The sequence below is a fragment of the Aethalodelphis obliquidens genome, unplaced genomic scaffold (assembly GCF_003676395.1).
Source record: "Aethalodelphis obliquidens isolate GAN/ISIS:26980383/991018 unplaced genomic scaffold, ASM367639v1 scaffold48, whole genome shotgun sequence".
Taxonomy (NCBI): Eukaryota; Metazoa; Chordata; class Mammalia; order Artiodactyla; family Delphinidae; genus Aethalodelphis; species Aethalodelphis obliquidens.
Window position 1 is genome coordinate 7,226,046 of NW_020837992.1, and position 16,037 is coordinate 7,242,082.

General features: G+C 49.0%; 1 protein-coding gene across 1 annotated transcript in view; it reads left to right on the top strand.

The window, feature by feature from the left end:
* The window catches only part of HHAT (hedgehog acyltransferase), a 364,318-nt gene extending 349,073 nt beyond the window's left edge, over positions 1–15,245 (top strand). The window contains exon 12 of the mRNA XM_027082906.1: positions 14,255–15,245. Within this exon, the coding sequence (XP_026938707.1) occupies positions 14,255–14,346 (92 nt within the window). The 3' untranslated portion in view covers positions 14,347–15,245. The remainder of the gene's footprint in view (positions 1–14,254) is intronic.
* Positions 15,246–16,037: the final 792 nt, after the last annotated feature.

Consider the following 16,037-nt stretch of genomic DNA (forward strand, 5'->3'; position numbering starts at 1 on the left):
CACGCCAGAAACTGCGGCAACTGAGATCCCTTCCCTGGAGGCTGTCCCTTCCCTGGAGCCCGACAATTAATCCCATGTAAAGACTACCGGGAAGAGAGTAAACAGTGGGATGAGTTTCCTTGAAGGGTCCCAGCCTCCCACCACTCCTGCTGGCTGGGCAGGAAGCTCAGAGGAGGGGCGGGGAAGGGTGCTCATTCCTTATTAGTGACTACAGCTAATTACCATTAGTTAATTCTTAACATCCCTGGAGAGATCCAGGCTGCCTTTGCCTTGCACCTCCTCAGCTCCACTTCAACAGAGCCCTGTCCTGTCTTCTCTGCCCCGTAGAAAACTGGTTCGAGGTGTTTGGTTCTGAGCAGATGGGCAAGGGAGGAAGAGCGCTTCCCTGTGAGCACCCCGTGTGAGATTGCTGAATGTTTGCTCCCTGCAAAGGTTTGCATGGGATCAGGTACATCCAGGCTGCCCAAGTGAGCAGGGGTGCCAGAAGGGACCCTTGGAAGCGGGGGACAAATCCCAGCTTCTGGCAGTACTAGCCTTGTTGTCCCAGGCAGACCCACCCTCAGGATCACGGGCTAGAGTCAGTAGCCTGAGAGGAACACAGTGTTCCTTTGGAATGGGGTCCTTAAGGCACAAAAACATCTTTCTCTGTAATCAAAAACGTGTCTGAGTCACTCTGTATGTCAGGTAAATATCTTCATAAGCACCTCACTAAGAATCTGTCGTATCTTGTGACATTTCCACAGTTTGCTAGAACCCTGCTTTCTGTTCCCAGTCCAGACAGGATGCCCCTTCTCCCCCTGCACCTGACTGCAGTGGTCTTTTAGTCTAACTTCAGTCTTTGTCTGTACCTTTCCTGGGGCAGGGGGAGGGGAAGATGATTTGAGGACTTGAATTTTACAGGGCTGTAATCTCTTTAAGAGTTGGAAGGGGTCATCTGGTCCCATCGCCCATCAGAGGCAGCCATCCTTACTATGAATGCCGACAGGGGTGGGCATCCGGGACGGGGAGGCTGTAAATGTTACAGGCTCCTTTTGGTAAGAGCCAAAATCTGCCTCTAACTTCCATCTCTTGGCCCCAGTTCTGTCTTCCGGAGTGACGTAAAGCAAGCCTAATGAATTCTCTTTCCACGTGGCCTCGTGGCCTTTTTCCAGGCTAAACTTTAACTTATCAGCATGCCCACCCTGAGGAGCCCTTCTGGACCCTCCTTGAAGTGGCTTCTGTGTGATCGTGTCACTTGTAAAACATGGTGCCTGGAACTGGTCAGCCTTGCTCGAGTCCACACTCACACGTGTGTGCTTTCTCTCACAGGCTGAACACACATCCCTCTCGCTAGCCCCTGTGTGCCCTGTGGCCTGAGGTGACAGCAGCAGTGACCATGGCTACAGTCCAGAGCCATGCTTGCCCCATGCTTGCACATGGCCCCATAGCCTTACCCTCCTGCAGAGGAAAAGCAGCTGTGATGTGGGGCTGCTCTGTGCCTCTCTGTTCACCCTCAGCAGAGCCCTGGGTCTCCAGTGTGTGTGGGTTTGATGGGAGGGCCCTATGGAGTCTTCCGTGTTTCTTTTCCCTCCCCGGAACAGTGACCTAAGAGCCCTTGCCCCATCCCATGGAAGCGCTGATTTTTCTTCAGCAGAGAAGGGCCCCGGGCTCCTTGAGGCTGTGGCTGGCCGTTCCCTGTACTGCCTTCACCTGGTGCTCAGGACCACCTAGGTGCTCTGTGCTACTGTGGGATGAGCAGGCTGCTACCCCCGCCTCAAGCTGGCTGGCTGGATGGGGGACATGTGGACGCTGCTGCCAGCAGCACATCCCCTGAGCTTAGACACTCTTCTTACCTCTGTTTCCCACAGCCTTCCTTACACCAGCACCTAGGAAGTGAAGATGCCTTTCCCGAATACCATTTATAAATGTTGGAGCCACATTTTTTCTGAACTCATCTCAGAGCTGTTTCGTGCTTCTGTCAAGTGCCTTTTGAAGAAGGCGAGCAGCAGCTCAGGTGGTTAAAGTTGGCACTAATGAGACCAAACCTCTGGGCTCAGTACCCTTAGAGAGACTACATCCTGGCCACCGACTGCGCCCACCGAGGATGGTGCAGACAAGCCCTTTGCTCCGCAGTACCTCCCGTGCTCAATCTGAACCCGTTCCTCAGCGTGGAGATGAGCAAAATACACTTTTGCAGACACAGTAAGTGGGAGCAGCGAGGTGAGAACAAAGGTGGCTCTGACAGGCAGGAACATTTCCTTCTTCCCGAGGGGCGGCTGGAGTGCCTAGCCCGCCATTGCCCCCAAGAGCTCCGGGGGAGAGATGCTGCTGCCACCGCCGCCGGGAGCTTGGTTTTATCATTGCATTCTTTGCTGAGAAATTTAAGTCAAGTAATTTGGAGTCATTTATCTAATAACTGCTTTAGGAAGAGAACGTGTCAGCCGGATCTGCTGACATCACCTTTTCAGAGGTTCACGTGGTTTAGGCGTCACTCTCTTTCTCTTCCTTTCCAGCTCTCCCTGGTGTATTCCTTTAGTGGTGACAGGCGCCTCTTCTCCCAGGCACGCACACAAGCGTAGATGATGCTTCAGCTGTTCAACTGTGGGCACTTCTGTCCGTTGGCTGCATGTCCCATGGGCTGGGAAGATAGAGGCCAGATGTGCATATATAGGGTTTCTTGATCAGGGATTTTGCAACAACTGTTATTTTTGATTACCTGTATTAGGGATTTGGGAGTCTTGTGACTGAGTACTCAGAAGTACTCATGTACCCATGTCTGTTTATTCATTGACCATTTTACCATGGATGCCCTGGTCCTAGTGACCTGGGAAGAAAGGAGCCGATTCACAGACTCTCAGACCTATTCCACCTCCAGTCCAGAAGAGGAATCTCCTTGCCGCCTGTCCTGCCTCTGCTGCCTTCCCCTGGATGGGGATGCTCAGAGTGTCCTGAGCTTGTTCCAGTGCTGGAGGGCTCCAGCTGCCAGAGTGTTTCTCTGCCTCCAGAGTGTCCCTCCCCCAACCAGCACCCCCTGTGGGGCGTGCACATGTCTCCTCATCCTGCTTCCAAAGGGTAGACTGTTCTATATTTGCAGGTACTTCTTTTCTCTTCTCCAGAGTCTCCGTGATTCCAGATAAACATTGCCAGGTCTGTCAACCCCTCCTCCCGTGACATGGATCCCAGGCCGCCGCCATCCCATATGTATATAGTTGGATTAGGAAACAAAACAAAAACCGTTAAGCTCAGCCATTTTCATCCTAGTGCAATGTCAACTTACTAGTGTCAGCCCATCGTCCCGGCTGGCCCAGGTGTTTGAGAATTTGTCTCTGTCGTCTGTGTTTCCCCAAGCCTTCCGTTATGTGCACGTTTGGAGGTGGAGCTGTAGAGCCAAACGTCAAGGTTAGGTGGAGAGTTGGGGGCCCCGAGCGTGCTCTTAGCCTTTGGGGGCACGTTCTCACAGGCCTCAGATGAAGGCTCAGACTGCTTGTGTGACATGTGTCAAGGCTGCCTGTCTAAATGCTGGGCACACAGTAGGTGCTTCATAAATGCCCAGATGGGCGAGTGGTTGTCAGGGCGGTGCGACAGGGAGCCTGCCCCACACTGCGCGCCAGCCCTTTGTTTGCGGGAAGCCGCTTCCCCGAGCTCATTTGCTAGGCAGTCTCCGCCGTGTTATGTTACGTGGTCATGAATGAACGATGAACAATAGCCCTAATCAGCCTGTTTAAAACAAAACACGTTAAGGAAGAGAAACAGCTGGGAAGCGTGATCCGACTGCGCAGCCTCTGGCCCCAGTGGCCGGAGTTGAGGGCGTGGCAGCAACGGCAGGGACAGTTTTCTCGGAAGCAGGTCCCCCACCTGCCCTGGAGAGAGAAGAAAATCTGTGTTTTCTCAGCTCCACCTTCTACTCACGCTGTCAGGATAAGAAAGAGTGGCTCTGGTTTGTTCTCCCCACTTCCTCAGTTTCACGTGAAATGATTTTGCTTTATGGCAGCGAGTGCTTCCATAAGCACCAGTCTGCGGGGCTTGTGCTGGGAGGTGGGGAAGGGTGAAAACTACAGCACAGGTTGGCTTCCTCAGAATGTGAAATTGACTGTGAACAACGCGAGTTATTGAAGGCACGCTATTCGTGCCTGTTAAAATGTGCCCACAGCGCCCAGCAAATGACTGTTGCTCAGGATGGCAGGAAGCCCTCTGAGGGCCGTCCGTCACCCCTTCCTCTCTGTCTCCCTGCTGGACGCCCTGTGCAGGCTCAGCCCATGGCCAGGATCAAATAACTGTGACTCTTACAATTTTAAAAAAAGACCATCCAGGCACTGGGGACATGCTCCATCGTGGCCCCAGTCTAAATTAGGCAGCTGCCACCACGAGGGGTGTAAAATGTTCATCCAGGCTTTCTTTTCCCAATTATGACAAAGATGGGGAAACTGAGGACCCCAGAGATGGGGTGACCAAGCAAGTTAGTGAAGATGACGCCTAAAAATATGAACCTGATGCTTCCCACTTCCCGTTGCCTTAGCACCATGAGTAGAGGGATGAAGCAAGATTTGGAGGCAGAGGATTTAAAGGAAAGACACCACGCTAGGAGGTGGGGCTCTGACGTGAGCCTTTCCCCGCTGTGCTCCGTCCGAGGCCAGTCAGGGCTTTGGAGCTTAGGCGGCCGAGCACGCTTGGAGCCACACGGTCGTGAGTTCCAAGTGTGACCTGATGACCAGTTGGCTGTCAGACCTCAAGAAAGTTACTCTCCTTCTCTGATGCTTAGTATCCTTTTCTGTGAAGTGGAGCGAATAATACCTCCCTGAGAAGGTGTTTGTGAGGATGTGGAGTGCAGCCAGCAAAGCACCTGGCGACCTGTAATGCTCAGTGCTCGTCCATGCCCTCTGCTCGAGAGAGAGCCCAGTCGGTGTGTGAACGACCGGTATAAGCTCTTCCCTCAGCCCTGTGCAGAGTGCCCTAGAACAGGGGTCCCAAAGGGTGACTCTTGGACCAGCAGAATCCACATCACTGGGGATCGTGGTAGAAATGCAAATCTTGGGCCCACCCAGACATCCTGGATCAGGAACTCTGGCGGATGGGACCTTGCATTCTAACATGCCCTCCTGGTGATTCTGATGTGGGCTCGTGTTTGAGAACCAGTGCCCTAGAATTTCATGCTTCAATTTTGAACAAATTAGAACCACCTAGTTCTTCTTTCTCACGCGAGGGTGTGAAAGAGGCAGCTGAGCGTTTTTTGAAAGAACACCGAGGCCTCAAAACCTGGGTTTGAGGCCCTGGTTTATAAACGACTTGAAGGCAAGAAATGGTTATTCTAACCCTAGATAGCAAAAGCCTGTTCTTTAGACCTTCTGTCCATATGCCCATGGGTTTGAAAATAGACCCAGCAGTGTACAGGCTTGGAAGCCTGGGCAGCTGTGCTCTTGCTGTGTATCCTTCAATAAGGTAGCCCAGGGCTTCCCTGGTGGTGCAACGGTTGAGAGTCCACCTGCGGAGGCAGGGGACACGGGTTCATGCCCCGGTCCGGGAAGATCCCACATGCCGCTGAGCGGCCGGGCCCGTGAGCCATGGCCGCTGAGCCTGCGCGTCCGGAGCCTGTGCTCCACAACGGGAGAGGCCACAACAGTGAGAGGCCCGCGTACTGCAAACAATAAATAAATAAGGTAGCCCTTGGACAGGAAAAGGCTCCTGTCCTATAGCTTTATTAAGATGAAAGCTCTAAATTGAGCTGTGAAGGAAGGTCTGCAGGCTCAGGACCATTTGATGAACGGTTCCACAATATCTCCGGGCTGGGGCTACTCGGGAAAATAAGTCTGAAATAAAGCTACCAAGGCCCTTTTTCATTTCCCCGCATCAGATCTGAGTATTGTTAAAAATAAAGTGCTGTCAAGAGCAAGCTGTTTTAATGAAGACAGCATATAAAGTCCTTCTGAATAGTTGATGAAATGACAGTAGTGAAGCCGGTGGGGCGGTGCAGAGAGTGCCCTGGTGTTTCTCAGATCCTGAGCCAGCCCCTCTGGGACTAGAGTCTGATGCACGAGCTCGTTCTCCAAGCAAAGAAACACTCGGCCTTCACTGGCCTCAGAGTAGAAAATGCCACCAAGGCAGAGCAATATATATGTAGGATGTGCGGATGGTATTCAAAATATCTAACAAATGGTAAGGCACGGGCACAGACCAGTCAACTCAAAGAGATGGTGGCTAAGTGCTGGAGCAGGTCCTAGAGGCCCCTACAGAACCAGGTGTTACTCCTTTGGATGTTATCTATATCAGAGGACAGGTCCTGAGGGGAGGCTGGGACCATGGCTCTTACTAACTGGTAGGGTAGCGCATCAGTCTATTAACGTAAGGTGTGGTCTCTCTGATGTGCGCCAGCTGGTGTCAGCCCTGAGGGTACCGTCTGAGGCAGTGCTCAGGGTCAGTGAGAGGGAGTGTGTTCTTTGGCCCCCAACTCCATCAGTCACCACATCCTATGTCTCTGTCTTCTGCAGCATCTCCGAGAATCACCTCTTCATTCCATTTCCCTATTGCATATCCTCCGAGCCTGCCCGTTCACAAAGGCCCGCTGTAGAGGTTGCATTTCATCAGTCTCACATTTGTCTTCACCCAGATGGTGATACGGGCTGTTACATATGCACCTGCATCCCCAGGGTTATGGATGGATATGTTGGTGGCCCTTGATGATCATGATACATCCTTCACATTTGTGTTCTAGGCTCCAGCCAAGGCGAGTTTGTCTGGAGAGGTGAGACTTGTTTCCTTTGTAGCCGGATGGCTCTTAGGATGGGAAGCTCCTCTTTTTCCTTTCTTAGAATGGCTGTGAGTCGCTGGGTAACATTGCTGCTTCATGGGGCCAGAAGGTGAGAGTCTATCCGTCCAGCTGTAGGGACCCAAGAGCGAAGCTGAGAGGGTCAAGATGTCCTTCAACCCTCAGGAGAACTGTGGCTCAGCAAGGGGACGACTGAGCAGTGGATGAGTGGGAGGGAAAACGGGCCAGTGGGTGAGTGGGAGGGTCAACGGGCCACAGGGCGTCAGAGCCTCTGGCTAGAAATCTTGCCTGAGTGGATGGAGGGAGGAAGCTAGGGCATTGTTAATGGTAGATAAATGATAGATAATTGTAGATAAAACTAAAGGACAGCCTCAAGTCCTTCAGACTATCCTCCAGGTAGGATTCAGTCTGACACCCTGGCCTTGGGATGTGGACTCTGGGCCCCTTTGAGGCAGTATAGCTTCAAGAAAGAATATTAGTATAGGTTAGTAATTTCTATCTCAAGGTGTTGTGAGGATTCACTAGGACTGTGTATTCTTGGGCTTCCCTGGTGGCGCAGTGGTTAAGAATCCGCCTGCCCATGCAGGGGACACGGGTTCGAACCCTGGCCTGGGAAGGTCCCATGTGCCGCAGAGCAACTAAGCCCGTGTGCCACAACTACTGAGCCTGCGCTCTAGAGCCCATGAGCCACAACTACTGAAGCCCGCGCGCCTAGAGCCCGTGCCCCACAACAAGAGAAGCCACCGCAATGAGAAGCCCGCGCACCGCAACGAAGAGTAGCCCCCGCTCGCTGCAACTAGAGAAAGCCCGCGCGCAGCAACAAAGACCCAACGCAGCCAAACATAGATAAATAAATAAACTAAAAAAAAAAAAGATTGTGTATTCTTTGTAAACTGTACAGTAGATTGCATATTCTTTGTAAACTACTCACATATGGATAGGGACTATGTTTCTGGTTGACTGGAAGCAAAGATGGGAAGAAGGGCTTCACTGCAAAGTTTGTTCACATGCTGGTCACCAGCCATTTTCTTCTAAAAATGGTTAACAGCGGGATGTGGCCTTTAAAAAAGCCTTGTTAGGGCTTCCCTGGTGGCGCAGTGGTTGAGAGTCCGCCTGCCGATACAGGGGACACGGGTTCGTGCCCCAGTCCGGGAGGATCCCACGTGCCACGGAGCGGCTGGGCCCGTGAGCCATGGCCGCTGAGCCTGCGCGTCCGGAACCTGTGCGCTGCAGCGGTGAGAGCCCCGTGTACCGCAAAAAAAAAAAAAAAAAAAAAAAAGCCTTGTTAGAGCCAAGATGGCAGTCACAGGCTCGGCAGCATTGCCCATCCTGACAGCAGAGCAAGCCTTTGATGGGGTAATTGATAGCTCATACACAATGCAGCAACTCAGTTAACTCCTCTCCCATTAGGAAGGATTGATTTCTTCCCCAGGATAGGGATTTGTGCTGATTCAGCTGCTGAATACATCGGCATGGCTAAGAGAGTTCCTCTGGTTGTCCTCCTCAGAGGCCCCAGCAGAAGAAAGCATGATGAGAGGAGCCCAGTGTTCAGTCCCACACATGGCAAGTCCTCCTGCCCCTAGGGAGGTGAGGGACTGAAGACCCAGCATCATATCAAAAAATGAATTGCATCCCACTACTGGGCATATACTCTGAGAAAACCGTAATTCAAAAAGAGTCATGTACCACAATGTTATCTATTTACAATAGCCAGGACATGGAAGCAACCTAAGTGTCCATCGACAGATGAATGGATAAAGAAGATGTGGCACATATATACAATGGAATATTACTCAGCCATAAAAAGAAACGAAACTGAGTTATTTGTAGTGAGGTGGATGGACCTAGAGTCTGTCATACAGAGTGAAGTAAGTCAGAAAGAGAAAAACTAATACTGTATGCTAACACATATATATGGAATCTAAAAAAAAAAGAAGAGTGGTTCTGAAGAACCTAGGGGCAGGACAGGAATAAAGACGCAGACGTGGGGAATGGACTTGAGGACACGGGGAGAGGGAAGGGGAAGCTGGGACGAAGTGAGAGAGTGGCATGGACACATACACTACCAAATGTAAAATGGATAGCTAGTGGGAAGCAGCCGCATAGCACAGGGAGATCAGCTCCGTGCTTTGCGACCACCTGGATGGGTGGGATAGGGAGGGAGGGAGGGAGACACAAGAGGGAGGGGTTATGGGGATGTATGTATATGTATAGCTGATTCACTTTGTTATACTGCAGAAACTAACACACCATTGGAAAGCAATTATACTCCAATAAAGATGTTAAAAATAAATGAATTGCATCTTTTGTTTGAATACCTTGGGGCACATATAGCCTAGGACATTGCAGTAGAGTACTACAAGCCTGTGATTTGCTAATGTTCCAAGAACACCTTTAAATTTTTTTTATGACAACTTTATTGAGAAATAATTTACGCACAATAAAATGTATCCATTTAATGTATTTTCCAGTTGTATATACCCTGAAAAACTGTCCCATGATCAAGATGCAAAACATCTTCATCATCCCCAAAGATTCCTAGTGCCCCTTTGTAATCTGTTTCTCCCTTTGCTCCAGCCCCAGGCAACCCCTGACATGCTTTTTGTTACTATAAATCAGTTTGCATTTTATATATGTAGAATAATACAGCATGTATTATTTTGTTGATGGCTTCTTTCATTCAGCATAATTTTTTATTGTGGTAAATCATATAACATAAAATTTACCATTTTAATTCTACAGTTCAGTGGTGTTAAGTACATTCACATTGCTACGCAAGCATCACCACCATCCATGTCTAGATCTTTTTTCCCCTTGCAAAACTGAAACTCTGTACCCATTAAACATTAACTCCCCATTCCTCCCAGCCCCTGGCAACCGCCATTGTATTATCTGTCTCTGTGAATTTGACTACTCTAGGTACCTTATATAAGTGAAAATCTTGCAGTATTTGCCCTTTTGTTACTGGCTTATCTCATTTAGCATGATGCCTTCAAAGTTCACCCATGTCGTAGCACGTGTCAGAATTTCCTTTTTTTAAGGCTGATTGATATTCTATTATATATGTAGACCACGTTTTGTGTATCTGTCTGTCAGTGGATGCTTGTTGCTTCTACCTTGGGACTGTTGGAGGCAGTGCTGCTGTGAACTTGGGTGTACAAATACCTCTTCTAGTTCTTGCTTTTAATTCTTTTGGGTATATATGTGGTAATTCTATGTTTGATTTTTTTGAGGAACCTCCGTACTCTTTTCCACTGTGGCTGCAGCATTCTATAACATTACTTGTGAAACAATATTTTTCATTAGACCTGCTTTTTGTTCTGATTATCCCTTCACTTTCCAGAAACCCAGCTGGAGATATCCTTTGACTTCTCATGGCCCTGCATGATAACGGTCTTTTCCTTCAGTGTCCTGAACCTCTGCCTTTCTAGTCCTTTCCTACTGATGTAATTGCTCAGAGAGAGGCTCAGCCTTAATAACCTCAAGTCAAATTACATGGCTCACTTTCTATTAGCTACAGCCATTCCCCTCTGTGTCCTACCTGTCTCTCATTAGCTGTAGTTATTATACAACCCACCAATATCCTATTAACAATATCATGATACAGCCACCTATTAACTCCACATATTATACGCCTACCTTGGTCCTCTTAATTGACTTTATTGTGCTAAACATCCTGCTTATATGCATTTCGCTGTATCTTTTAAATAATCTGTCCTATTAACTGTATACCCCAGTCCTTTGCAACTGTTGTCTGACTCGCTAGCACACTGTTCTTAATATCTTCAATGCTGCCTCGCTGTTCACCTGTTCAAAGTGTTCACCTGTTTGCATCTTGTTAGGTATCAAAAGCCCACCAGGAAGCTGCACCTATCATTGACTCTGGGGGCCCAGCCGTAAATGAACAGCATGTGCGGGGGGCTTCAGCCCTAAAGTAGGATCTTTTCCTTTGACCAGTACAGTACAGCCTACCAGTCTCTATAAGCCACATTAATGATGTGTGTGTGTGTGTGTGTGTATGCATGCATGGGTTTGAGGATGTGGGGATAAGGGAGTTTTCTGGACACATAGGTTTGGAAAGCCTGGTGAGAAAGGACAACATGGAAGAAGAACTTAGTAGGGAGAGGCCAGGGGGAGAGAGGGCCGAAGGATGAGATCCCTGTTCCTTTGGCGGGACAGAACACTTTCTGATGCCATCTTTTTTGTTAACGGTCGACAAGCCTGGATGACCGTGTGTCACAGCAACCCTTGGCATGTTGCCAGAATGACAGTCCATTTATTTCCAGTTTTATGATCCTGTGTTTATCTGAGCCCTGATGAAGAGGGGCCTCTGCCCCAAGCACCCTGTCACGCTCGGGCCACATCTGCTTGGTTAGCAGCAGCCGCAGTTGAAGAACAGAGCCAGGCACATAGCAAATGCTCGTCCAGTGTTGGTTGAATGCTATGGAAGGGTGGCTTGTGGAATCTCTCTTTTTGTTGTCATCACGTATCTTACTCCTGAGGTCAGGAAAGGAGAATGGGTTCTTGAATGCCATCTGGTACACACTGGGGCTACTGTCTGGAGGAACACTCATGCATTAAAAAGACCAATGAGTTGTGTGTACATAAGAGAATTCTCAGGTAATCCTTTGCCTTTCTGAAATACTTTTTAAAAGCACTAGCAAACCTGTGATTTTATTTTAGTTCACATGCTTTTATTTATTTTTGACCTCCAATGTGTAGATAGAGAAACTGAGATCCTGCTACGGTCTCCTAGTAGCGTCAGGATTACTGCTGTCTAGCTGCCTCTGTGCATGGCATGCAGTAACACCAGGGAGAATTTTCAGGGCCCAGCTGTGGTCCAGATTGAACATGTATATGCCTCACCTCTGGGCAGGGCTCCTTGCAGTTCTGTGTGCTGGGCAGAAGCTTTCACAGGGATGTGCCTTGACAGCCTTGGGGCCAAGCACAGCTGTGCCATTCCCCAGGCCCAGCTTTGTGTAAATGAAACATCCCCATTCTCCCACTTCTGCAGCCAGCCTCTGGTTTCTGTGTTTACCGAACAAGTGCTGATGCCTTACCCTAAACATAGCTGAAGTCTGGGTTCGCCTCCTGCACCTGAAGCCCCCTCCCCTCTTCCTGCTCCCTGAGGCTACTGAGGACCAGGTGTTGAAAGGTCCCCTGGCATCTGTGTCTGAGCCACAGCGGTGAGGGATCTGAGGGCGCCTCCAGGCAGGATGGGTCTGTCTTGAAGCTTGAAAAAGTACCTGGCTGTACTGAGCTGAATAGCACCCACAAAATTCATATGTACCTAGAACCTCAGAATGTGACTTCATTTGGAAATAGGGTCTTTGCAGGTATAATTAGTTAAGGATCTTGAGAAAAAAATTATCCTGGATTTAGAGTGGACCCTATATCCAATGACTGGTCGTGTCCTTATTAGAGAAGAGGAGACAGGGAAAAAGGCTTCCATAAGCCAAGGAAGGCCTGGGGTCACCAGAAACTGGAAGAGGCAAGGAAGCATCCTCCCCCAGAGCCTTCAGAGAGAGGGGAACTCTGCCAACACCTTGATTTCAGACTTCTGGCCTCCAAAAGTGTGAGAGAATAAATTTCTCTTCTTTGAAGTCACTAAGTCTGGGGTAATTTGTTCCAGCAGGTATAGGAAACTCTTAGCCTGGCCGACTAGCAGACGGGAGGTGGGACTGCAGTACTGGTCCCAGAGCCAGGCTGTTGGGCCTCCTCTGCTGCCCTTTCTTCTCTTGCCATCAGGGCCTGGGAAAACACTGTGCCAAGCCAGTCCCAGGAGCAAGGGGAAGACAGGAGTTAGGAAGAAGACCAGGGCTTGCTCTCCCTGTTGTCACTCTAATCTTGGTGTAGAAGGACTTCTATACCCTCTCAATACCACTATTACATCACTACCTTTCTTTAGTGCTCCACCATGGGCCAGACACTGTGCAGGTCTTTACATCACTTCACACAATTGTTATATCTTAGCTCAGGCTGCCATCACAACATACCATAGACTGGGTGGCTTAAACAACAGACATTTATTTCTCTGGAAGCTGGAAAATCCAAGATCAAAGTTTTGTTGGTTGATGGTTTTGTTCTTGGTGAGGACTCCCTTCCTGACTTGTGGATGGCTGCCTTCTCACTGTGTCCTTATAGGCCATAGAGAGAGAGGAAGCCAGGTCTCTGGTATCTCTTCTTATAAGGGCACTAATCCCATCATGAGAGCCCTACCCTCATGACCTCATCTCAACCTATTTACCTCCCAAAGGCCCCACCTCCAAGTACCATCACACTGAGGGTTAGGGCTTCAACATATGAATTGAGGAGTGAGTACACAATTCAGTCCGTGGCACCTTATAAAGACACTATTCAGTAAGTTGCTCTATCCCTCCTAGTTTTACATTTGAGATTCGTTAAGTTGCTCAAGGTCACACAGCTGGCAAGTGGCAGAGCCAGGATTTGAACTTGTGTCCAATTCCACTTCAGCAACTGCACTTAACCACTATGCTATATTGACTGAACCTATGTCATATTAATAATAGTAACTAATGGGTGACTTAGCAAGGAGAGAGCCTGCCAGAGTTACAATCACCCTCAGTGGCTTCCCTCCTCCTACTTCTGTCCCTACCCTGCCCGCCCCTCCCTGTGCAGTAGTCACATCACATGATCCCTGTTCCTTGGATGACCCCTTTATGGTCACACGTCAAGTGATCTCTCTGGTAGCTTGTCCTGGTTCCTTTCCATCTGACATCTCTTGCTCATCTCCCATGGTGCAGTTTAAATGTGCTCTGTACACATCATTACCTAGCACACATTACATGGCTCGTAAATCCCACTGGAGGGTGTTTGTCTTTTCCATGCTGAAGGGAGAGCACCTTTGACACAGGACTAAATCTTTCTATTTTGGCATCTGGTACGTTCCACAGCACCTCTGGCTCCCCAAGCCCCCAGTGTTTGAATAAGTGAAACATGTAGAAGACATGGAGATCATTAAGTAACAAGTAGCAGAGAGGGCTGTTATTTTTTAAAAAAGAAGAAAACAACATCAGATATTCTAAGACAAGTACTTGTAGAAGGAACCACTAAAAGCTTTGACTTTTGAAACTGAATGTTTAATGTAGGCCCTCTTCTGTGTGCTGGCAGACGGCACTCAATTCAATAGAATGGTCAATGTACATTTTTGAGATTTTCTATGGGTCTCATGGATGTTTCATCTTTTTTGATTATTAACTACGTTAGTCTTCTAAATATGTATTCTTTAAAAGCTTGTCCTGTTTCTCAACGTAATTTGCATGTGCTATAGTGCACCCCCTCATTTTATGCTGACCCATTCCCAGTGGGGACATAGGGATCAACTTGCTGGTGTTCCAGTTAGTGCAGACTTTCTAGGAGGCATGTGTCTTAATGCATAAACGGAGGCCCACGTTGTTTCCTGAGTTGCCTTCTCCAAAGGGGACAGTTTGGACCGGTGGGAGGTCCTGCCCCGGACATTCCTAACCATCCTCTATCTCTGTTCTCCCCCTGCAGGCTGGCCGTGTGTGACCCTCTCTGTGCTGGGATTCCTGTACTGCTACTCCCACGTGGGCATTGCCTGGGCCCAGACATACTCCGTGAACTAATGGCGCTGGGCCCCGGTCAGCCCTTCTGGCTGGCTTCCAAGACAAATAGTGCTTCACCCTGACCTTGCACCTCAAGGTAACCTCCAGGGGAGCAGTGCCTGATCTGCTCATCTTTTGTCGAAGTTACCTCACTCCAAGACTGAAAGCTTGAGCTCTCATAACTTTGGGAACTTAGAGATCATCTTCCCAGCCTTCCTGTTGAGTAGGCTGGGGTCCAAAGCAGTAAAGTGTCTTGCCTAGCTGCACATGGTGACGGGATCCAGAATCCAGTCCCAAGGGCCCTTTGGGTTCTTTCTCCTTTACCAAGAATGAAATGTAATAGACATTTCTTGACTGAGGCATAGAAATTCTCATTAGTGATAGGCCTGTCCTCCCCTGGGCGGTATTTCTGGGCGGTCAGTGGCATTCGAGTGTCCCCTTCCCCATGTCCTGCAGTGCAGTCTGTAGAACCAGCCCTGGGTTCAGCTTCACACTTCAGCTCCTCAGCAGGGAGGTGACAAAGCCACAGCGGTGTTTCTAATTACCGGGTCATAGAAGACTGAATGTGTTCTGTGGCATTGCAAGGAGTCAGTACCCAAGGAGAGCTGTTACTTGAGCTGATCTACATTTGGCTGCTTCTTCCCTAGATTTGCAGAGAAGTATAAACATGGCAGTTCCTCTACCTGACAGTTAACTCTTTCCCAATAACGAAGCAGAATTTAAAAACCAAGGAATAGTGTATCACAGACAGGTGCTATCAGGCAAGTCATAGAGGGTAAAGATGACTTCCTGTGGTCTCTCCTCTCTTCACACAAGTCTCAGCAGTCATCTTCCCACTGAGCAGTTTACACTCTGTGGTTTACACTCTGTGGTTTACCTTGTTTTGTTTTGTTTCCAATAAAATGGAGCCTTTTCTATCACATAGATAATTCATATTTTTGTAAAATTGTTTTGAATATTTTTTGAGGAAAATGTTTAAAATCAAAACACACGTACCTAATTCTGAATTATTCACTCTTCTGGAAAGATGCTGACAGGCCACTAATGGCCCCAAGTGGTAGATAATTCAGAATACTTCTGTGTGGCTTTGGATTTTTGTCTTCTGAGGGGGCAAGAGGGTAAGTGAAGCAGTTTCAAAATTTGAGTCCAGAGTGTACCCAGTTGTGGGAGAATAGAACATCTCAAGCACGTGAATTAATCGTCATTGAGTGAAAGTGCACCTGGACCTGGTCTGGGCCCCGCTGTCTCCCGTTAGTCACTTGCTGTTGTCCTTGTGTCCGGGCTGTGGTTATTAGCTCAATGAGGTTTAAACTCCTGGTGCAGGACCATTTTGCCGACGTGCTTTCTTCCTAGCCACTCTGCTCGGAAGAGAGTTGGGAGGGGACCAGCCGTGGATGCCAGGGAGGGGCACACACCGTGTTAGCTGCAGCAAAGGACAGAGGCTGGAGGGAGGCAAGCAGACCAGGGCAGCAGTCGCCTCGGCAGCTGCCTTGGTAAAGGACGGGGGGTGGGGAGACAGGCAGGTGAGTCCAAGGTGCTGCGAAGTTTTAAGGCGGGGATGAAGTTGAGGAAGATTGAGCCGTCAGATGAATACAGTAAAACTTCATGGACTCTTAACACATTCAAGATTTGTGGTCAGCCAGAACCCTCTTGGCTGAAGTTTACAGGGGAAAAGGTAGTGTGAAGATGATTGCAGGGAAATGTCTAATGCA